General features: G+C 41.0%; 1 protein-coding gene across 1 annotated transcript; it reads right to left on the bottom strand.

The window, feature by feature from the left end:
* Positions 1-2,142: 2,142 nt before the first annotated feature.
* Positions 2,143-22,877, bottom strand: LOC109931399 (ADAM metallopeptidase with thrombospondin type 1 motif, 3). The gene is made up of 7 exons (XM_048592919.1): positions 22,691-22,877; positions 19,326-19,458; positions 14,104-14,217; positions 12,361-12,506; positions 10,681-10,856; positions 10,450-10,583; positions 2,143-2,618 (listed from the first exon to the last, which is right to left on the bottom strand). The coding sequence occupies exons 1-7, from the start codon at positions 22,825-22,827 to the stop codon at positions 2,457-2,459; spliced, it is 1,002 nt and encodes a 333-aa protein (XP_048448876.1). The 5' UTR covers positions 22,828-22,877; the 3' UTR covers positions 2,143-2,456.
* Positions 22,878-25,000: the final 2,123 nt, after the last annotated feature.

Below are 25,000 nucleotides of genomic sequence, written 5' to 3' on the forward strand. Positions count from 1 at the left end.
TCCCACATTGTATTCTATCTGCCACTTCTTTGCCCACTCTCCTAGCCTGTCCATGTCTTTCTGCAACCTCCCCACTTCCTCAACACTACCTGATTCTCCACTAACCTTTGTGTCATCAATATTGTGGAAGCAGATATTGCCCATCCATATTGACAGCAAAGAGGAAGCAGACTATTCACCTGAGTAAGGAACCTTAAAGAGAGGCTAAAACATACAGCGAGGTTCATTATTTCTAACTCAGCATAATATAGGAGTATTAAAACAAAGCTTTTATTATATCTAGCTGAATGTCTTCACTTCAAGCCTGAGGAGATGTTGGAGACTATCAGCATCAGTTGCAATCTGAATTGAATTTGTGTGAAGCTGGGAAACCCTTCAGTAAAGGATATAGAGGATTGGATAAAGAGAAAAAAGGGAGGTTTTTGGCAGAATTTGAAGGCTCAAAAGACCATAAACCCACGAGAGTACAGATTGTGCAAGGAGAAATTTTAAAAAGAAATTAGGAGAGCAGAAAGGGAATATGAAAGACTAAGGACAGCAACTTATGGGCAAGCTTGTCATTGGACTGATCGTTGGCAAATGGAATTTAATCCGAATAAATGTGAGGTGACGTGGGCAGGACAAACAAGGAAAGGGCATACATGATGAACAGGAGGAACCTGAGGAACGTGGTATGCATACTCACCAGTCCATTAAGGTAGCAGGACAGGTAGATAAAGTGGTTAAGAGGACATATGGGATATTTGCCTTTATTAACTGAAGTATGAGGCATAAGTGCAGGAAGATACTGCTGGAACTGCATAAAATGTTGGTTATGTCACAACTAGAGTATTGTGTGGAGTTCTGGAATCCAAAATTACAGGAGGAATGTGTTTGCACTGAGAGGGTGCAGAGGAGATTTACCAGCATGTTCCCTGCGCTGGAGAGTTTTAGTTCTGAAGAGAGATTGGACAGACTGGGGTTGTTTTCCCTGGAGCACAGCAGACTGATAGGGGCCATGATTGATATGTATAAAATAATGTGGGGTTCCAGTAGACAGGAAGAAGCTTTTCCTCTGGGTGGAGGGATCAATGACTGGGGGGCATGGACTTAAAGTAAGGGACAGGAGATTCAGAGACTATGTGAAGAGAACTGTTTTCACCCACAAGATGGTGGGAATCTGGAACTCATTGCCTGGAAGGGTGGGAGACATAGGAACTCTCAGAATATTGAAGAAGTATTTAGGCATACATTTGCAATGCTAAGGCATGCAAAGCTATGGGCCAAGAGCTGGAAAATGGGATCAGAATAGTTAGGTGGTACTTTTTGACTGGCAAGACTCAATGGGTTGAAGGGCTTTTTGATGTGTTGTAGAACTTTATGACTCAGTCTGATACTCTGTGCATATGAGGATTCTATTTGTGCAGCACTAGTCAGTCACATGAATTGCAATGCATGTGAACAGCAGCAGTTCATAAGAGCTGCAGCAGTTACTTCTTTCCACAATCCTTAATGCACAGACGGAGAAACACAAGGAGTACATGGGAATGAATTAAGTGGGTTCACAATTCTATATCTGGTAATGTTAACTTTTCGCTTGCCTCACACTATTCCTTCTGGATATGCAGTGATGCAGGAATAAAAGTAGTTGATTAAGGGAGATATGGAAAAGCTGTCAACCTGCTTAAATATAGCTTGACTTTTAGCAGATAACCAAAAGATCCTAATGCCATGATGGGAATGCATAATCAGCCCATAAAGTAGAATCAATTGAAGATGGAGAAGAGAATTTTCCTCTGCTGCCAACCAATTGTGGGGACCTGGGGACATTGGAAAAAATCTCTCTGCTCAGCTCAACTGAGGTAGTCCCTCTGCAACCACCCAGTTTGAGCAAACTTCCTCTGGCACTGTTGTAATTACATAAAGAATTATTTTCATTGTGCATTATGCACAGGAAAAGTCTGCCCAAATGTTATTAAAAAAAAAAATTGGATTAACCCTCTTTTTTTCTTCACAGATGCTGCCAGACCTGCTGAGCTTTTCTGGCAACTTTGTTTTTGTTCCTGATTTACAGCACCCAACAGTTCTTTTGGTTTTTAACTTAGATTAACTGCTGCTTCTGAGATAGAGTAAGCTACCCGCTGACATATATATCACAGCATGGTTTTCATATGTAAAATAGTGAACATTGTTACTATCCCCATCATCTTTACATGTCATACATTGTTGTACGTCTGAAGTATCTGTGAATATTCTCCTCTGAAGTCCTGGTCAGCCACCAGAAGTTTGGGGCAAAGTCCCAATTTACATGTTTCAGTTGATCTGTTTTCAAAATTTAAAGAGTTGAGAAAAATTCCTGAAAGATATTCCAACTGTATTTCTCTAACATAGATCAGGGTGTATTATAATCAGTGGTAACTTCCATGGGAGATTGCAAAACACTCCTGGAAATTCTACCACAATATTTCAACCATATTTCAAAGACGAAGTTCAGTATAAATCAGAGTTTTCCTACCTGACTTCTTTGGTGTTCTGGTAAATGTTCCTTTCACTGTTCTGCAATGGGAGTTGTCCCCACCACATACTCCACACTTGTCATCCACTTTGTTTGAGCCAATTTCTTTATCACACCCGACTTTCTGTGGAGATAAAACTTTAATCAACACCACAGTAAAATAGACTACATTACAGAAACACTGGGGACCGGTACAGCTTGTTCACTTCTCTAGCCTACTGCAGGCGAGAGAGCTTACTGTGTTTGCTCCATTTTAGCAGGGTCAGGGAGAGAAATCATTGACCCTTAGCTTCTCCCTATTACTGGGACACTTATAATCATAGAATCCCTGCAGCACAGAAACAGGCCATTCAGCCCATCACCAATCCTCAGACGAGCACCCCACACAGACCCACCGCATCCCTGTAACCCTGCAATTCCCATGGCTAATCCACCTAGCCTGCACACTGTTGGCAATTTAGCATAGCCAATCCACCTAACCTGCATGTCTTTGGACTGTGGGAGGAAACTAGAGCACCCGGAGGAACCTTACACAGACACTGGGAGAATGTGCAAACTCCACAGAGACAGTCACCCGAGGGTGGAATCGAACCCAGGTTCCTTAGTTCCATGAGGCGGCAGTGCTAACCATTGAGCTACTGTGCCGCCTCAGCTCTGCCCACTTTTTAACCCCCAACAGTTTCTGTTGACCAACTTTGCAAAGTGTTTTGGGCCTGATAGAATAACGCAGCAAGGAAAGAGGACATTCAGCCAATCAAGTCTTTACTAGTTCTTTCAAAAAGAAATCATGTCTGTCCTCCCACTGCATCCCCACCCATTCATTTCCTTTTCTTCCCTCCAGATATTTAGCCAATTCCTTTCGAACACTAATTTGAATCTGTATCCACATCAATTTCAAGGAGGGAGTGCATTCAAGTCCTGACAATTATATGTGTTAAAGTTTGCTCCTGAGTTGCCTCTAGCTCCTTTCCTAATCAATTTGAATGAAGTTAAATCTCGGCTATTTGCTTATTGATCCTTCTTTAGGCTTTGGACTCAATTTCTATTTATTCTATCTGAAACCTATGTAATTTTATCTACCTCCAAAAAAATTCCTGGAGGCTCTTGACTCTTAGGAGAGCAACCTCAACTTTGCTGTAATAAAAGCTGCAGATGCTGGAGATCGGAAATAAAAATTGAGTGTGCTGGAGGAACTCAGCCGGTCTGGAAGCATCTGTGGAGACGGGAACAGAGTCTGAAATGACTATCCTTCATGAATAATAACCTTTCCAGTGATGTCCACAACTAGAGAATTTTATTTTAAATATACAATAAAACTGTGAAATATTGATAAGGAAGTCCCCAAATACAATTCTAAATAATACATTGCTTTTTGGTTATTATATCAGCTTTAATCATAATTGTGATTCATCTTTGCTAATTATATTAAGATTATGAAGAACAGAGAACCAGATATTGAGGCGAGATAATTTTTTAGACTTCTCCTTTTAAATGACGCTGCAAACTGTCATTATATTCTGTCTCAAGACCTTTTGATAATTACTGATGTGATTGATTTTTGGGTATAAGTGGTCAATACTAATGTGACAAATTAATGAAGTGCCTCTACTCAAAACTGGTAAATATCTGTGAGTAGATTTACATTGTTATCTTGCCCCAACAAAATGACAAAACAAAGTAAGAGATTTTATAGTCAAAGTAATACCAATGCCTTTATTTAAGTTTCCCAAATTTAAGTTATTTCAACCTAATGTTGGTCAGTTGAAAGGGCCGATGTTAAAGTTTAGAGTTAAGAGTTGTTTCATATCATGTATGAAGTAGTGGCATGAGAGCTGATTGGTACTACTTTAGAGCAACCGATTAACCATCCCAGTCTCTGACCCTCCTTGTTGCTGGTCAACTCTCCAGTGTCCAACATTCCCACTCTCTGGCTGACCACCCAGGTCTCCAACTCTTCTGGTCGTTGGCAGACTCTCCCTCGGGTTAATTTTCACTGACACACCCAATTGCTGATCCTCCCGGTCACCAATTGACTCTCACTGTCAGGTTTATCTCTGCCAACCTTCGATTTGCAGCTTGTTCTCCATCCAAGGCTGCTCTTCCTGCCTCTCACCACTCATATCCTGATACCTTACACACAGCGATAGTTTGGGAGAGAGTGGCAATGGGCAGGAGAGGCAGGTATTGGAAGGGTTGACTGCTGATCGGTGAAGTCAGACTATGGGATGCTTACTGATGACTGGGTGTGTTGGTATATGAGAAAGGTGGTGCTTGGAAGGAAAACTGAAAGAGCACATTTCATTAAGTTACTTCATTTAGGAATTCAGCAATATAGAGTACTTCAATTCACAAAGTGTGTTGTTTTCAAGTGATTTTTTTGGGGGAGCAAAGTCTGAAACATTGCAACAGTTTGTCCTGATCTATGCTGTGCAGACCCCTCACTGCCTCAAACCTCTATAAAATCTTCTCAGTCTTCTTTTCCCCAAGGAAAACACTCCTATTGTTTTGAATTGGTCTTCAAAATGGAAACTCCTCATTCTTGGGATCATACCTAGAATCTTTACTGCTCTCTCTCTAGTGTCTTCACATACTTCAGAAAGTGTAATGCCCAAAACTGTGTTAATACTCCAGCTCAAGTCAAACCAGTGTTTTGTACAAGTCAACATAACCTCCTTATTTTGAACTCAATGCCTCTATTAATAAATCCTTTTTTTTTCCTTATTCATTCATATAATGAGGGTGTTGCTTGTAGGCAGCATTTATTGCCCATCCCAGTTGCCAGTCAACTACATTGCCGTGGGTCTGGACTCACAAGTAGACCAGACCAGGTAAGGATGGCAGTTTCATTCCCTAAAGGACACTAGTGAACCAGAGGGTTTTTCCTGACAATCAGCAATGGATTCATGGTTATCACTAGATTCTTAATTCCAGATTTTTTAAATTGAATTCAAATTCCACCAACTGCTGTGGCAGGATTCGACCCCAGAACATTATCTGGGTCTCTGGATTAACAGTCCAGCGATAATACCAATAGGCCATTGTCTAGCTGCTCTCTCAATCTGTCCTGCCACCTTTAATGACTTATCTATCCATTCATCCACTCCTGCATCCCCTTTAGAATTGTGTCCTTTAATTCATATTGCCTCTCCCCATTCTTCCAACCAAAATGAATCACTTCACAGTTTTTCAGAGTGAAATTCATCTGTCACTGCTCCCACCATTCCACCAATGTTTCATCACCCTTTTGAAGTTCTACACTCTCCTCCTTACAACTCACAATGATACCATGTTTTGTATCATTCTCAAACTTTGAAATTCTGCCAAAGGTTAAGATCATTGATATATATCAGGAAAAGCAAGGATCCTAATAGTGACCTATGGGGAACTCCACTAGAAATCTAGCTCTGTCCAGTAATTAACCACTACTTTGTTACTCAGTTTCATGTCACCCAATTTTATATTCGTGTTGCTATTGTCCTTTTTGTTCAACGAGCTATAATTTTGTGTGTAAGTGTTGTGCAGCATTGAATGCTTTTGGAAGGCCATGTGCCAATAATATGATACTTAGCCATATCAAATATAATTACACTCATCCATTTGTTACCCCTCCAAAAGATGTCCAATTAGTTAGTTAAATCATGCTAGCAGTCCTTAATGACACACAAGTGTCCAAGAGACTATTAATTTTGTCATGAATGGTTGTAAACAGAATTTATTCCAGCACTGGTGTTAAACCTCCTGACCCATAGCTGCTAAGCTTATCTTTACAACTTTTCTTTGAACAAGGTTTAAGGTTTGCAATTCTTTAAGCCTCTGACACCAACCCTAAATCTAAAGACATCGGAAAAATTACGGTGACTGCCTCTGCAAATTCCACTTTTACTTCCTTCCATATCTTTGGATGGATCTCGTACTGTCCTGGTGACTTTTCTGCTTTCAGTGCAGACAGCCTATCTAATACCTCCTCCTTTTCAATTTTAAATGCATCTAGTATTTCCTCCCCTGTCTTGATGGCTGGGTGGCAACTTCTTCCTTGAAACTGACAGATGCAAAGTATTTCTATAACTTCAACCACACTCACTGCGTCCACATGTCAGTTTACTTTCAGATCCCTCATTGTTCCTACTCCTAGTTTTACTATATTTTTCTACTTTTTGCACTTATTGAAGGCTTTGGGATTTCCTTTTATGTTAACTACCGAGCTGAAGCTTCTATGCTTATCCTGATTCTACTTAACATCACTTATAAGCACAATTTTTCCTTCATTTTCTATATTTTTATTTTATTTCCATCTAGAGAGCTCTGTCGCTGTTTGCCTTCCCTTTCCCTCTAGAGGCCCAGGTCTGAAATAACTCCACTTTGAAGGTAGTCCATTGTTCAGCCATCATCCTTCCCGTCAACCTCTGACTCCAACTTATTCAGTCCAGATACTATCTTTCTACTCCCACTCCAAGTATATTTAAAATAGAAGTTGATAAAGTTTTGCTCATCATTGTAAACAGTTATGGACAGTCTGGGCAAATGGCGATGAAGTGTTTGATCAACCAAGATCATAGTAAATGGCAGACCAAGCGTTATGGGCTGAATGGCCTACACACGTTCTTATGTTTCCATGTTCCTATTCCTACCCATTGAATTTAGCTTCCCCAATGAATAATTTTATTCTGTATCATCCTTTGTCAGCCAATGACACAGTGACCACTATCTTCTAAATGTTGTCCTACTGACACTTGATCTAATTAGCTTATCCCATTCCCAAGAAGCAGATTAGCAGTGCCTGTTTTTGTCCTCCCTATTGTCACTCTTTACAAAATGTTTAACTGCATTTGTTAGAATCAGGTCAAGCTATGAGAAGGATGGGCAGAACCCTACAGACTTTTTGAACTGAAATTACAATATGAACTTTAACATATTAATGTGAAATTCTTCTGTAGTTTTAGCCATTTGTTCTGTTTTAATGTCTGAATGGAACCTGGAAATGACTTCTTTTTGGTGGCACAGTTTAACTCATTTGCAATGGTAAAGTGTGTGGGACTGATGTAAGCAATTTCTTATGGACTTCAGTTCCCCCTTGATTATTTGTGGCATAGGTAACAAAGAGGTTAGAAGTCTGCTTTGTTGGAAGACTATTGTCCACAAACAACATGAGATTAAACTATGTAAGTAACAGGGTTTTCCTTTGAAAAATTGTCAATAACAAAGCTCAGTAACATATCTAACTTCTATATTCAATTATCTTCACAAATCACCGAATCATACAGTACAGAAGAGGACCTTCGACCCATTATGTTTGTACTGCCAAAAATATAATACTACCTTTACTCGTCCCACTTGCCCGCACTTAGCCTATAGCCTTGAATGTTATGACAGTTCAGATACTCATCCAAGTACTTCTTAAAAGGTTGCAAGGTTGCCACTTCGACTATCTTCCCAGATGGATTCCAGATTCCCACCAACTTCTGGGCGAAAGAAGTTTTCATTAAACCCCACACCCCACCCAACTAAATCTCCTGCCTTTCACTTTAAAAGTGTGCCCCTTTGTTCCTGACCCTTCAACTAAGGGAAACAGCTGCTTTCTTTCCACCCTGTCCACCCCACTCATAATTGTCTACACTTCTATCAGGTCTCCCCTCAAACTTCTCTGCTCCAAAGAGAAAAACATGTGCTTATAGGGCCCCTCTTCATAACTGAAATGCTCCATCCCAGGTAACTTCTTGGTGAATCTCCTCTGCACCTCTCCAGTGCAATCGCATCCTTCCTGTAGAGCAGTGCAGTCCAGCTGCGGCCTGACCAATGTTTTATACAGCTTAATGCAGCCTCCCTGCTCTTAGAATCTATCTCTTGACTGATAAAGGCAAGTGTCTCAGATGCCTTCTTAACTAGCTTATTAACCTGTTCTTCCATCTACAGGGATTTGTGGACAAGCACCCCAAGATCTCTCTGTTCCTGTGAGTTTCCTTGTGTCTTGCTATTCATTGACTACTCCTTTGTCTTGTTACTTCTTTCAAAGTGCATTGTCTCAATTTGTCAGATTTGAATTCCATTTGCCACTGATCTGCCTATCAGACCAATTTGATTATATCTTCCTGTAACCTAAGAATTTCCTCCTCACTGTCAACCAGCCAGCTAATTTTTGTGTTATCCACAAACTTATCATCCACCCAATATTCTCATTTACAACATTTATTGATATCACAAACATGTACAGCACTATTCTAAGAAAACAGCATAACTGTTAGCGCATCAAAGATCTGCGTATAGTGCTAAGGTACTGTGACTAGAGAGGGATCTCTTGTAAAAATGTGATCATTATTTCAGATCACAGCACATGAATAAGCTACACAGATCAGAACTTCCCAGATTTAATTCACAATCTATATTTATAGGGTAGGTATAGACTTTGGATATCTATTTGCTTTGTTTGTTCATGATTTGATTTGTCTAGCAAAGTCCTTACTGCTTGTTAGCAAATTAATTTCAGAAATTTCTAGTGAATTATGCTCCACCTATTCAAAAAGTGAGATTTTTTGTTCACCTGTTCTCTCTATGCTCTCTTCTAAGCAATAAAAATCTTGTACAGTATAGAGCTCAAAGTCACCCTCTACGTGAAAATGTCAAATCTGCGCTATGTACGTACAACTCAGAGTTATACCATGTATACAGAGCTCAAATTTTTGCAATTTCTTTTCCAATCAATCATTCATTATCACTGCACAGCATAAATTGCTCAGCCTTGTTGTCCTGAGAAGGCTGTGGCAGGCTTTTTTCTGCTTCAAACAACTGGTTTGTTAGGCAATTTCAGGGAATTGTTAAGTGTCAATCACATTGATACAGGCTGCAGTCACATAGAGGTTATTACAAGTAAAGCTTTGGGTTAACAATTTTCAAGTTAATCGGTTGGGATTTTGCAATAGTCCCACAGCTTTGTGCTCATTTCATTGTCAAAATAAGCTTTTTTATTAGTTTCTAAAAACTGAATTCAACTTCTTAAATAGCCATTGTAGGATGTGAATTCATATTCTTTGGATTATTGTTCAGACCTTACGGTTACTTGCTCAGCAACAAAATGACAGCATTCTCCTTAAATGCCAGAGCCAAAGCTTTGATTGTTCATTCAGTATGCTAACAATGCTCTGTGTAAAGCTATTCTTTTGTTATGTAATTTAGATTGTTAAATCTTAATGTGATTGGTGGAAATAATATTTCCTTATTTTTCTTAACATACCCTTTATAACTTCTATTAGATTTCTTTTAATAATTAGCTGAGTTCTTTCAAAAGTTACTCCCATCTCTCTTCGTCCTTCTTTGCAATGAATGCTCCTCATTGTTGGTATTCACTTAATAACTGGTAGGCCTGCAATATATTCAGCCCAGCCAGTAGACAAATCCTGGACCATTTTGTATAAGTGAGCCTTAGCAAGCAGCACTACCGACATTGACAGAAACTTTGAAAACCAGTCTAACTTGACTTTAAAACCTTTGAACGTTTTCAGCTTGAGTGCGCAGTTGTTTGATAACAGTGGGAAAAACGAAATAATGCAGGAAGCTCAAGAAGCAGTTATGTGATGTAAGAAGGTTATGGTGGATGAATGACTTTTAGAGTGAGAATCTTTGATTTTTCCATCCTATCTTGAAATATTGAACTGACTGTAAAATGTTTTAAGAATAATTGAAAGAGATAAATGTATTTTTGAATTTAAAGTGTGATTCAATGCTGGGAATCATTGCTTTCACCAGAACAATTGCACACCCAGTAGATTTGAATCAGAAATTTGACTACAACGCAGTTGTACCACATCTAAACCTGACACCCTTTGTGAGCAAGGACTCTCTCTTGGAAATGCCAGATCATAGAACCATTTTTTGTAGAGCAGCTGAATACATGACATTGGAACTGATTATGTGGTGTAAATTTCCATGTGACAATTTGGAGCACGTTGCTAATTTTTACTCACCACACATTCACCTCGTACACAGATGCTGTATGGATCTTTATAGGAACAACGAGTCCCATCATGCACTAATTGTTTCATGTAGACAACTCCTCCCATTTCCTTAGATCGACAGTACAGATGGCATCTTTTTATTGCTGTTAAAAAACAAAATCATTTTGTTGCTTAAATGCTTCAAGTCTTCGAAACTTGGAACTTGTTTTGATGACTATAAAGCTTCAGCACTTAACTCACAGTCAGGATGTTCATATGGAAGCCAATGGTGTTTAGCATTCTGATATTCATAGTGTGAATTTCGTTGCTGACACTGCTGTGCTCGGAAGTCCTCAAAATGACGTGGGCAATCTTCTTTATTACACAGTTGGTATTCATAGTTTACACCAGGACAATCCTGACCACCATTTGCAGGCCTGAGTTGCAACCAAACAGTAACATTACTACAAACTTTAATCAAGCAACAAATGTCTTACAGAAAGAAAAATAGTCATCGTACAACACTAATCACCACATCAGTTGATGTGCCTTTTGTACGAAAATAAAGTTGCTGGAAAAGCTCAGCAGGTCTGGCAGTATCTGTGAAGGAAAAAACAGAGTTAGCGTTTCGGGTCCAGTGACCCTTCCTCAGTGGGTCACTGAGCTTTTCCAGCAACTTTGTTTTTGTTCCTGATTTACAGCATCCACAGTTCTCTCAGTTTTTATTTAGTGATGTGCCTTTTGCAATTTGCTGACAATTTGAGATAATCATTCACAAGTCTGTGTCATTGGTAACTTTGCCAGTAGGTTTTGGTTGGGAGCATTCGTTATTCACTTTCAATGGCCTAACATGTTCTTTTGTAAGGAAATAGAAAGCAGACATTTTTTTAAAATGTTGACTAACTGGAAACTATTCACATTCAAAGGGATTTGAACACATCTGGCATATTCTATGCTATTTGATCTGTCAATTGTTTAGTGCAGTTAAAACAGAGGTTAATGAGATTTTTGATTACTAAATGAATTAAGGGATTATGAGGATATTGGATTAAGGTGAAAGTGTGGCAGAGAGATGGAGCAGGATCCAAAGGCTAAATAGCTTATTTTGTTCTTACTGTAACCCGACACTGTTCAATCAAGTTCAGATACTGAGTTCCATTTGTAATTGTACCGAGTGAGTGTCTACCTGAAGCAACCTCCATTAATTTCAAGCCTCCTCAATAAAACATTAGAGAGATTAACACTGAATCTAAAAGCCTTTGGCAATGCTTTAGTTTGTTGTTTTACAATGGGTCTCTTTAATACAGCTTCCACTCTATCCACAGCCCTGGGTCTGCTTTGCCAACTTCCTCCCTACTTTCAAAAAAACTTTTTATTGGAATGTTTCTTGATTCCTCCCCTTAATTTGATTTTTGCTTGTCTGTTGAGGCATGACTCATTGCATAATGATGACATACCTTCTCCCTAGCCAGGAGCTCCACCATCAATTGTACTGCCTTCCCAAAGCTTCAGCTGAAATTGGCTAATTCAGCACAGTCTAGAAATTGGACAGAGTTGTTCAGGCCACTGGGTTGCTGCAATACTTTTGCTTTTCAAAGTAAACTGAAGTAGTTAACTAAAAAACCCTTGCATAAATTTCTCAAAAGCATGTTGCTGACAAATAACCACAGAAACATAAGAACACAATGAGGTTTTTCAGCTCATTGTACCTCAGCTGGTGCTTTGAGAAAGCTATCCAATTAGTGTACACTTCCCCTGCTCTTTCTCCGCAACTTTGCAATCCAGTCCTTCTTATGGATTTATATGTATCCTAGCTATCACAGTATCATAACATCTCTTGTCAATTACTTTGTCACGTCGTGGGAAAACGTAGCAGAATAACATCACGTAGTTTACATGATGCTCCTAACAAAAGCATCCATCAGCGTCAAAGCCACTCACACTGGGTTACTGCACTGTCGAGTTCGAAAGCGGACACCAGAGCCACAGGTTCGAGAGCACGACCCAAGTTTGCTCCACGGTCCCCAGTTGCCGTCTACCTTTACCTGCTCTGAAGTCTTCCACAAACAGTGACCCTGGTAGCACCACTGTTAATTAAAATGAAACACACACAACAGTGGGAACTGTTAGTCTTATTGGTGGTCTCACTATGAATATCAGCGGCTAATTATTTCATAGCACATTATCACAGTAACTGTATATTAGTGCAGCATTATTGCACACACACTGGGATCACATTGCCTCACACTTGGTGTATTGTCAGACAGTTCATTATTGCATTAACGGTATCTTGTTATATTGCACATTATTTCAGACAGTGTGCAAGTACACTGACAGAAATTTGTTACATGAACTATAAATGCATTGTCATAGCACTACCACATCGAGGATTTGAGCTATGGGAAGAGGCTGAATAGGCTGGAGCCTTTTTTATCTGGAGCATCAGAGGCTGAGGAGTGACCTTGTGGAGGTTTATAAAATCATGAGGGGCATCTTTAGGTAAATAACCAAGGTCTTTTTCCAAGGGTGGGGGAGTCCAAAACTAGAGGGCATAGATTTAAGGTGAGAGGGGAAAGGACCTGAGGGGTAACTTTCAGTTTTGGAGTGGAAAATCAGGCACACAAAGCCTACAACTTTTTGCATGTGCATGCAGAGGACGGTGTGTGCATGAAACGAGCTGCAAGAGGAAATGGTGAAGGCAGGTGCTATTACAACATTTAAAAGGCATCTGAATGGGTATATGAATAGGAAGGATTTAGAGGGATATGGGTCAAATACTGGCAAATGGGATACGGTCAGATTGGGATGTCCGGTCAGCATGGACAAGTGGGACTGAAGGATCTGTTTCCTTGCTGTATGACTCTATGACAGCCCGATAATTCCAAACCATTGATTTGGGGCTAGCTTTCTACTGCTGACTCAGTGGACAAGCCTCATTAGAAAGTGTCCTGTCAGATCCAATTTTCGCTTGAGGAAGATCAGGTCAGGAAAAAAAATCAGCTGGTTAAAATGACTCACTCAGTTCTCCATGATTTCAATCCAGTTATTTGCTTATATTTGAGGTTCTCTAGCCATTGCACACCACCACCCCCCCCAACACTTCCTATGTTACAATATCAATCAGCAATTTCATTTGTTTTGTTGGTGGCTCACTTCTATGTTTTGAACTAAATTGCTAATGCTGAAAATATCCAACTCTCGGTAGTTCTGCTATAACGCGTGTTTCTTTAATGTGAATTGGCTGTAACGTGATTGATGAATAGTGGACACTGTTTGGATAATGCAAAGTTTCTGCTGTACAGATATAGCGATTTTCTATAACGATTTCCCTATAACGCAATTTTCTATAGTGCAAGGTCATACAAGAACGCAACTATCGCGTTATAGGAAAACTACCTGTAATGTCCTAAACTATCTCACCTCTTGTAATCTGAGTGAGTTTGAGGAATTAGTTATGAAGAATTTTGCTAAACACATCTAGAGGGCCTTCAGTAGATGTTGAGAGAAGACACTCAATTTAGTGGCAGCATTTAGTCAGATCATTAGTTCAGTCGGAGACATAATGCAGCTTCTTGACCATTCTTAAATCTGTAATCCATTCAGTCACAAATCAGGTATGCAATATGTCATTGCTTATAATGTGCTTTGTTCAAAGCAAGTAATAGCATGTCAGAGCCAACTCACCTTTCCAGGGGCACACTCTGTTCCATCTAAAGGAGGCCCTTTCTTTGTCTTGCAGAAAAATGGGTTGTCAGGATGGCTACACCATAACTGCTTACATGGATGGAAGGTGCGAAACTGTAACCACAGGAACATGCAATTGGTTCATATTCTTACGAACAGATCTTTAACAATTCGCTGATTTTTAAGGTTCTTGCAAAGATTTGTAGCTCAGGTTGTGGGTGAGGTTGTTGACTTGCTCGCCAAGCTGGCTGGTTGTTAGTTCAGATGTTTCGTCACCATGCTAGGTAATACCATCAGTGCAGCCTCCGATGAAGCGATGTAGCTCTACTCTGCTTGGAATTTACACAATCCGGTCTGTTGAGATGTTCTGCGTCATTTCTGGTTCTTTTTTGCAAGGGTTTGTATATGGGGTCTAATTCCACATGTTTATTAATAGCACGACAGGTGGAAAACCGGGCCTCTAGGAATTCCCATGCGTGTCTATGGCTGGCTTGAGCTAGGATAGTCACGTTGTCCCACTTAAATTGATGGCCTTCGTGTACTGAAATGAGAGAACGACACAACGACCTTTCCCTCATCTCAATGCACTCAGAATCACAAAGGCCATCAATTTTACTGGGATGACGTGACCATCCTAGCTCAAGCCAACGATAGACACGCATGGGAATTCCTAGAGGCCTGGTTCTCCACCCGTCGTGCTATTAATAAACATGTGTATTTAGACCCCATATACAAACTCTTGCAAAAAAGATTTACAGCAACCGCAGTTCTTTCGGTTTTTATTAACTTCAATTAGCTGATTTATTAAAAATCAATAGATGTTTGGTTTCTCTTACAAATGTATGAAGTGATTTTATAAGTGCCATTGGGAAATCTCATAGGGCAGGACTGTAGGTCGGTCAAACAACACATGGCCAAATGAGAGTTCCTATTTACTGAGGAACCACACTGAGACTGAAGCGTAAAAGAGTTCTAATAGTGTGCGGCTGATTCTGTGCCAAAAAGAGTAAATCTAGTGAGCGCTAACATTGAGATTAGAATGGAAATAGGGCTGTAATAATAGTTGGGCTGATTTTCTGAAACATGCTCCTGTCTAGCTGGTCTCCAGGCTAGGAATGTGCTAGAGTATAACACTACAGGTCTGATGTCATGACTCGTGCTCTTTCTATATATGATATATTGGGAAGTGTGACTGTACAAAGGGATCTGGGGGTCCTTGTACACCAGTCAATGAAAATAGGCTAGTGCAGCGAGCGATCAGGAAGGCAAATGGTATACTGGCCTTCATTGCAAGAGAATTTGAGTTCAGAAGTAGGGATGTCTTACTCCAGATGTACAGGCCTTGGTGAGACCATATGTGGCAGATTGCATGCAGTTTTGGTCTCCCTACCTAAGAAAGCATATATTTGCCATAGAAGGAATGCAGGGAGGTTCATTAAGCTGATAGCAAGGATTGCATGGCTGTCGTATGAGGAAAGGTTGGTTTGACTGGACCTGTATTCACTACAATGTAGAAAGATGAGAGGGGATCTGATTGAAACACATGAAATTCTAACAGGGCTGGTCAGACTAGGTGCAGGAGGATGAGTTCCCTGGTCGGGGAATCAAAAACAAAGGGGCACAGTCTCAGGATATGGGGTAGACCATTTAGGATTGAGAAGGTTGTGGGGTCCAAGTCACTGAATATATTCAAGAAAGAGACAGTTAAATGTTTAGACTTACAGGCATGAAAGGGTATTGGGAGAAAGCGGGAATATCACACTGAGATAGAAGATCAGCCATGATCATATTAAGTGGTGTAGCACATTCAAAGGGCTGAACGGTCTACTTCTGCTCCTACTTTCAATGTTCCCATGTCCTAGCAAGGCTCCATTTGGGGAGTTCTCTGTCACAAACTTGACTCTTGTATCGTCTCTTGTTTCTCTGGCCATTAATGTAACCGAATAAAATATCAAGCACTCCCTGTTATGAACCACCTTCAGAGAAATTTAACAAATATATAGTATGCAAATAAAGGCATGACTTTTACAACATCTCTTGACATACTGCAATGTGATAGACTACCATACTCTCACATGATCTACCTACAGCACTCTCATTATTGGATGTCATTTGTGGAGAATACTGTAAGTGAACAATTGTTTCAGTTTGTCTCCATAGCACTCTATTTTCAGGCCTGTTGAATTTACGTTCAGAATACATTGTGTTCTAGCACAAATCAATGCACACATAAAAAGTCTTAGGCCTTGTGTGCCTGATTTTCTACTCAAAAACTGAAACTGATCAACCATTAAATTGCATTCTGCACTAGAAATAGTGTTCTTAATCTTGATTTAAGATTTGCACATAGCACAAAGGAATTTGGGTTAAAAAAACACATTAATAGAATGGAGATCATTCATATAGAAAACTGCAAGTAAGAAACAAACAGACCTCTCCACTATGGTACACAGGGTCCTCAAGTGTGTCTGTTGTATTTTACATTCTTCCATCCTAATCCCATCTTCCTCACCTCCGTAACTATGATAGAACCCCACTAGCCCTCACCTCCATCCACCAACAGCCCCATGTGATTCATTACTCTCCATCATTTTTAGCATCTTCAACATGATCAGACCACCAAATAAAACAACTCTCCCCTTTCAGAATTCCAAAGACAGCATTCCATCTATAACATCTTTGTTGACTCTTTTATTACCAATTACGGACCATAAACTGTTTTGTGACAACGTGAAGTCTTGAAAGGCACTTTTTAAAGCTTTTTTTAAAACAATCTGGAGTGGGGGTCAAACTGTTTGAGGTCCTGCTTCATTTTTTCATATGTCTCACAATTTATGAGAAACGATCAGAGACAGAATGATGGTATGAATACCACCCCCAACCCATGGACTTGCCCCCCCGAATTTATTCTTTGTTGCACCTATTTCATGATCACTATTATTCAGTCAATTGTGATAGATCTGCAGCCTTGCAAACTATTGTACTGAAATGCTGGTCAGAAACATCAGATTCAGAATGTCAAAAAACACTCAAGTACTTGACTAGGTTCATTCCCATTATTTCTGTTTCTTTGCTAGCATTTTCCCCCACCAACTGTATTTTATATTCACTCATGGGATGTGGGTGTCATGAGCTGAGCCTGCATTTATTGCCTATCCCTAGTTGCCCTTGAGAAGTTAAACCTACAGCATCTTTAGGGAGAGAATTCCAGGATTTTGACCCAATTCATACCATAAGTCTGTCTCTGATCTTTTCTCATAAATTGTGAGCTACATGAGAAAATGAAGCAAGACCTCAATCAGTTTGACCTTTACTCCAGAACAGCGACACAATTCCAAGTCAGCATTGTGAGTGGCTTGGAGAGGAACATGCAGACGATGGTGTTCCCATATAAGATGGTGGCAGTGGCAGGGTAGGAAGTGTTCGGGCTCTGTCCCCAAATGCTCCCATTCTCCTGGCTGGCCACCTTCTTCTTTGTATTTTTATTATTTGTTTCTTCATTTCTTCATTTCCCTTTTGTATCAAAGTTCACCTTATCTTCTTTCCTGCGGCTACGGTGGAGGAAGTCGGTTGCCAGGGCCTGCTGCAGCTGCTGGAAGCCTGGTGGATCTGCATGTCCATTCTTTGTGGCCATAGTGGCCGTGGCTTTATCGAAGGCTTCATCGTCAGTGAGTCTGGTCCACTCCTCCTGGAAGCGGTGCAACAGTTTCACCGCTGGCTATAGAGGCGGTGGAATGGTGGTTTCAGTTCATTCCTTGATGCTATGGCAGTGATTTGTCAGCTGCAGATGTGGCGAAGGCTTCACCATTGGCGACTGGGTGGGTCCGGTCTGTCCCTCCTTGCTATGGCGGCGATGCAGTGGCTTCGCTGTCAGCTTCAGTGATGGCAGCATGGTGGGACTGGTCTGGAAATCCTTGCTTTGATTGCGAGGGGGCAGCTTTGGCACTGGCATTCATAGCCAATCCATAAGCCCAGGAGCCGTGGTGGGAACAGAAGATTAACTTTGTCTCAATGATAACACAGTGTGAAGCTGGAGGAACACAGCAGGCCAGCTCCACACTGTGTTATTTCTGACTCCTGCATCTGCAGTTCTTACTATCTTTGTCTCAATTATTTATTTCTTTAATTTCTGTAATTAAAATGGTGCCGAATTGTGGCAACTTATACACTTCTCAGTCTATCTTCATAAATACAAGTGACAATAAATTGCTTTTCTATTTTATTCTATCTGCTGCCCTTGTCCTTCTCGATGGAAGTGGTCCTGGGTTTGGAAGGAGCTTTGGCAAATTCCTGAAATGCATTTTTTAGATAGTACACACTGTTGCTATTGAACATCGGTGATGAAGGGAGTGAGACGTTTGAAGATGTTATGCCAATCAAGTGGGCTGCTTTGTTCTGGGCGATTTCAAGCTATTTGAGTGTTTTTGGAGCTGCACTCATCCAGGTAAGTGGAGAATATTCCATCATATTCCTGACTTGCAGATGGTGGACAGGCTTTGGGAGTCAGGAATGGAGTTACTTGCTGCAAGATTCCTGCTCTTATAGCTGTTGTATTTACATGTTTAGCTCAGTTCAGCTGCTGGTCAAGGGAAACCCCCAGGGTTTGATAATGGGGGTTTCAGTGACAGTAATGCCATTGAATATCAAAGGGCAGTGGCAAGAATGTCTCATATTGTTGATGATCATTGCCTGGCATGAACATTACCTACCACTTTTGAGCTCAAGCCTGGATACTGTCCAAGCCTTGCTGCATTTGAATATGGTCTTCTCCTGTTAACTGGCACTTGCAAAAACAGGACCTTGCAGACAAATGTCCTACAGTGCCTCAACAAAATATCCATTATCTTTCTGGGAGCTGAGTGTTGGCAAGAGTGTCACCATAAAAAGCATCAGAATCAAGTCTTTTCCTGTTTTGTTCCAACATTTGTACCAGGGCACTCCAGTCAAGTTACGGGATTCACCATTAATTTTCTTCACACATCACTGTGGTCAGTTACAGTGCCCAATGTGAAACTCACCATGATCAGATGACACAAATCAGAAGTATGAATCAAACTTGAAGTTTGATCTCATACTTTGTGGTGCAGTTTTCCAACAGAGAGTCTCCACCTTTAAATATGGGATTGTTCGACTGACAAAGTTTATTGCTAACCTCACGTTTCAACTTTATTTTTAAACTAACTCTGCTACTGTGGTTTGGGGATGATGTTGGCAAGACTTACGGCTGTGCACATCTTGTAACCCACTCCAAAATCAAAGCGGCATTGTTCATCCATTGAATAGTTGATTCCTGGCAGTTCAGGAAGTTTGGGCCAATCATGCTCAAATGGGTCATCCAGCAGACAGTCATAGGAACTGTAGGAAGAACAAGAAAGGGCACTGAATATATGATCAGTTCATTAGACGTTTCTTTTTGCCCAAACGTTCAAACTTTTTAGTTTATTCTGATGAAATCCATGAGGATGGGTAACATAACAATGGGATGATTCTGCATCAACCAGAAACAAGTGCAAGTCTGTTGCAGTTCTCCAGCTGGTTTCCTCTGTGATTGCTCACCATGTTGGAAGCACCAGGTAATCGAATTCCTTCCTCAATGTGCACTTTAGGCTCAAGTCGGCCTGGGCTTTCTGCATGGACAATGTTGATATTTCATAATAATCACTTGACTTCTTTCACTGAGATATGGGGCTATCCTACAGCATTAAGCAACACTGGCAGTCGCAGCTAACAGCAAGTGTCTTTTACCATCACTCTGAACACTACAGTTTTGGCCCCTATCATGTTTGCAGCAGTGGATATCTCAGGTGTACGGCAGATAACAGGCACAAAATAAAAGCCTGTTTATTACCAAAAGCTCTGACCAAGCTTCAAAGCAATGCAGGCATCGTGAACATACAGAAAGCTGTCCAAAAAAAGGCAAGAGACAGAATTTGACAGTCCACCACCAGCAGCTTTGTAGGTAGTGGAGGGAGGCAGTAAAGTTTCTCTTCCCACTGGTCTGCTGCCCACACCAATATGTTTGCAATTTTATGGGGTATAGGTAAGGTCTATTGGCTAGCCCACAATCCTTGCCCCAAATGAGGATCTAAAGTGGAAAATTAACAACCACATGGACAGTATCATGGAATTGTTACAGGGCAGAAGGAGCCATTGGGCCCATCATGTCAACACTGGCTCTCTAACAAGCATTGTGACTTAATCCCATTCTCTTACCCGTTCTCTACAATCCTTAACTTTATTACAGTGCAAGTAACCGTCCAGTTATCTCTTGAATCCCTCAATTGAAACTGCCTCCAACCCACTTCAGCAGTGCATTCCAGTCCCAAACCATTCATTATGTAAAAATGTTCTTTCTCAAACCACATTTGCTACTTTTGCATATCTGTGGCTTCTTGTCTGCGATCCTTTTACAAGCAGGAACAGTGTCTACTCTATCCAGAACTCTTATGATTCTGAAAACTTCTGTCAGATCTTCTCTTAATTTTAATCACCCCAAGAACAGCCGCAACCACTTCAAACTTTGCTCCTAACTGAAGCTTCTCATAGAACCATTCTTGTAAACATCTTCTGTACTCTCTCCAATGCATTCACGTTCTTTCAATAAATATAATTAAAGACCAGGATTAAAGGCTCAAGAGTGGCAGGAATTTTCAGGGATAAACAGGAAGGTAGCAAATGACTAGGCTTGGGCCTCAGGTGGAAAGACTTCCCATCTCTAGTTAATTAACTTTCCGGTAGTGTAAAATAGCTGCTCGGCAGCTGGCATCAGCAAAGGATGCTTTCCTCACTAACTCTTGAGACTCTCACCTGAAAAATCCTGCCTGAGGTCTTCTAGTGCCCTCTATAGTCCAAGTAGCTGCATGTTCCAATAATAATCAAGCTGTTGACCATTCAAAGCATTCAGTCTCTATCAATTAGTTTATACAACTCCCAGATATGAAGCAAGAATTGCCTCAGGGATAGGCCCACAGTCAATATTTTCTGCGCAAATTTGCTTACCAACCATTCAGCGTGTCTGAATTAAACTCTATAACAAATGCTATTTTCCAAAAAACCACAGCATAAAGAATTTTTTTCTACACCTCTCTCACTATGCTCTCAGTAGCAAATTAATTTCTTCATTAACTCACCAAGCTAAATTTTCCCTAGCCACTTTATCAAAACTATTTATCACTTTAAGAACCTCCAGCAAATTTGCTATTAACTTTCAATGTTCCAATGAAAATGGTTCCATTATTTCAAAAGTTCACCTGATTGCAATTTGTCATTATCGACATAACTCTTGTAGATCTACATTGTATTTTTTCTATGTTCTTTCTATTACAGGGGATCCAGAAGTACACACAGTGCTCCAACAAGAGGCCTAACCAATGTTTAAACATCATATCAGTAATGAGAAAGATCCTCATTACTCAAGTCACTTTTTGTAACTGTAGGCACTCAACCTTGGTAACACTCTAATCAATGTATGTTTTGCTTTTCCATTGCTTTTGCGGTCTGTAGACAATGGAAGGTAGACATTTTGCTCTGAATAAAGGAATCAATGCAAGCTTTGTGGAATTATGTGTTAAAAGCCAGACAGATTAACAATGTACAAGTTATTGTACATAGCATTAGGACATTCTTTGCACTTTTAAATTTGCATTTGGGCAGGTAGAAGTTTTTAATCATCATACACACTGATGATATGGAAGGCAAATGGAATTTTGGCAATTACTGTTAAAGGAACAGAGTATAAAAGTAAGGAAGTATTGTTGCAATTATATAAGGCATTAGTGAGACTGCAGCTGGAATTTTGTGTACAATTTTGGTCCCCCTATTTGAGGAGGAATGTGTTTGCATTGGAGGCGGTTCATAGGAGGTTCAGTAGATTGATTCCAGAGATGACGAGTTTGTCTTATGAAGGCCTATACTCTCTGGAGATTAGAAGAATGAGAGGAGATTTAATTAAGTATATAAGATCCTAAAGGGGATTGGCAAAGTAGACAGACAGAAAATGCTTCCTCATGTGGGGCAATCCAGAACGAGATAATTGTTTGGATAAGGGGTAGCGGATTTAAAAAAGAGATGAAGAGAAATTACTTCTCTCAAATGGTCATGAATCTGTGGAACTCACTATCTCAGAGTGCAACGGATGCTGGGACATTGAGTAATTTTGAGGAGGAGATAGACAGGTTTTTAATTAGTAATGGGTTGAAAGATTATGGAGAGTAGCAAGAAAGTGGAGTCGAGGCCAAGATGAGTTCAGCCATGACTGCATTAAATGGCAGAGCAGGCTCAAGGGGCTGACTTTGCCTACACCTGCTCTTGGGTCTTATGTTCTGATGTTCGAGCTAGACCTCCACTGGCCTCCGTTATTGGATCGGCATTTTTGCAACTCAGGGATACAAATGATAATGTCTACCACTATTTATTCGGGACAATATTGAGGGACCAATCCAAAGCTAAGTTGAAACTATTTCTTGAGGAATGGGCATTGTAGACACTGAACTGCAAGAACGATACGATCACTCCCTTTGCAGGGTCTTCAAGAGAAGAATTTTTTTTTAATAAATTCAAGCTAATAGCAACCTGTTGATGTACTCACTGAAGATATCGCTTGAGCTCTTGCCCGCTGCACCGAGACCAGTGAAAACGGTGAAATGCGGCTTGGACCAAGGGTGCCATGACACTTCCCATGCTGGTTTCATCTCCACACCGGTTTCCTTGACCATCGTGTTCCATTCCCAGCCTACAAGAGTTTCAATAAAGCTTGGTTAGAAAAGGTAACAGTTCTGCATCATGTTAAAAAAAGGTTAAAGGCGAATTAGAATGCTGACATTCCCAGTTGGCCAATGAGCACTGCTGTATTCCCATCTCCACTAGTAATACCTTTCCCTCTGAGCCAGATGGTTGTCCATCCAGGACCCAGGCACTTTGCCTAGCCTGACACCTCAAAAGGAGTACACTATGTACACGCCTGAGGATATCCCAGGGCTGACCAGCATTCCTGGCACTGCTGCCATCTTTACAAGTCTGTTGTGCACATGGATGAGCACTGTCACTTTGAAGCTGCCCTGCATGGTTCCTGATGCTTGTCCCAGGCATGCCAACAGGCGGAATCCAGCACCCTACTGATCAGGCAGGGACCTGGAGTTCCTGCTGAAAGCGGCGATGCAGAGGCAGGACTTCCTCTTGCTCCAGCACAAGCAGTGGAGGTCATGATGTCAAACCATGTCACATTGGCCTGTGGTTACCACTCAGATAAAGCACTCAACTGTCTAGAGGAATGCCCACCACTGCAGGAAGAAAATCAATGAGCTCGGTCCCTGTGCCAGTGTAAGTGCCACCATCTCATTCTATCTCTGCTATGGTACCCACCTCCTATCAAGACTCATGCTCCACCAATCTCACTAATGCCTGCAATGGCTTCCTCCTTTGCTCTCACCTACCCCAACCTCCAACATGCCCTCGGCACTGCCTACTCACTCGCTTGTGGCACCTCCCCACCTGCACAAACAGCAGTAGCTGTGCCACCTAATATCATCTTCAATACTACCTGCCTCTCTCTCATTCCAGGGGGAAAGCAGCTTACAATAGGGCAGAAAGAGTCACGGTGAGTGATGTGCTGCCTTTCATTTAGCTCCTTGCCCAATGTGTAGAGATGACCCGGACTCTGGCTGGCCCAAGAGGGCCTGGACTGGTATCAGAGGCTGCCTATGACTTACGGTGTCGGAATCACTTGCACAAAAGTTATCTTCCTTGACTGGAGTGAGGTCTGCTCCCAACCGTGACAAAATTCCTGGTTTTGTGTCTGGGTGAAGTGTTACAGCAAGGCAGTAGTAATATGAGACTGATATCTCTGTCCAGAGGGCAAGTTCAAAAAAGCAGGGATAATGTGAACATCCTGATAAGCTCAGTATGAGTGAGACATATGGTAGCGAGCAAAGAACCCAGAGACGCAGCTCGGCCCAGTCCACAAGCAGGGTATGTGTCCCTGAGCGTATTGTGTCCTTGCAGCAGTATTACAGTGAGAATTGGTGGTGCAGCCCAACATTGAAATGCTGTGCTGTAAGTGGATCAGAAATATGCAATAAGGCTTTTTCTCAAGCTGCCATATGTCAAATGCTAAGAGCTGTGGATGTGGGGTACATGTGAATGGTGCCCATGGAGGGTCCCCTGAGATACTGGTTTGCCTAGTTTCCATGCAGCAAGTTCAAACAGCCAAGCACCCATTCTGTGTCAGATTTTCGCGACGTCTACTTTGTCACTCAAGTTTGGTAAGAACACAACCAGAATATTAATGAGGTAAGTTGGATTGTCAACAAGGACCTTGACAAGCATTAACCGCTGTGGCTTGGCAATTCAGCTGCCCGATGTGAATCTAATCATGTTGCTTACAAAAAGTGTAAAAGATGCAGCGAGACATCTCAACATCAAGATGCATCTGGCCAGACTTTTCATCTGATTCCATCATAAATCTTGCTATTGCCCAAATCAGTCAGACTGCTCTTAGATTTCACCCACATTTCACTCCTTAAAACAATTAGTAACGTGTAAGATACAACTGTGTATTGATGGTGCACATTAGAAAGAAAGAATTGCATCTATTTTAATGCCTTTCAAAATGCCCCAAAGTGCTTCAGTGTCAATGAAAATATAGTCACTGTTGTAATGTAGGGAAATGAGGCTGTCAAATTGTGCGCAGCAAAGTCATCACAAACAATAGTGAGAATAATGCCAAACTGTCTAAAATCAGTGATACTAAACTCTGGTTACATTGCAACTAAAATATTGCGTCCAGTCTGAGCACTCCTACCTCAACTGTCACCATCCAGTATGTATCTAGCGCATGGGAGAATGAGAAACTGCATATCAATAAGGGGAGATGACATGATAAAGAGATGTTAACGCATGC

Source organism: Rhincodon typus, unplaced genomic scaffold, assembly GCF_021869965.1.
Source record: "Rhincodon typus isolate 14 unplaced genomic scaffold, sRhiTyp1.1 hic_rhity00002032, whole genome shotgun sequence".
Lineage (NCBI taxonomy): Eukaryota > Metazoa > Chordata > Chondrichthyes > Orectolobiformes > Rhincodontidae > Rhincodon > Rhincodon typus.

Coding starts and splice junctions, on each gene's coding strand:
- LOC109931399 (XM_048592919.1), bottom strand. CDS start 22,827: ATGGAACACGATGGTCAAGGAAACCGGTGTGGAGATGAAACCAGCATG. Junction 14,218..19,325: donor GTTACAAGATGTGCACAGCC/GTAAGTCTTGCC, acceptor CTGTGGTTACAG/TTTCGCACCTTCCATCCATG. Junction 10,857..12,360: donor CGACAGTGCAGTAACCCAGT/GTGAGTGGCTTT, acceptor GTTGCAACTCAG/GCCTGCAAATGGTGGTCAGG.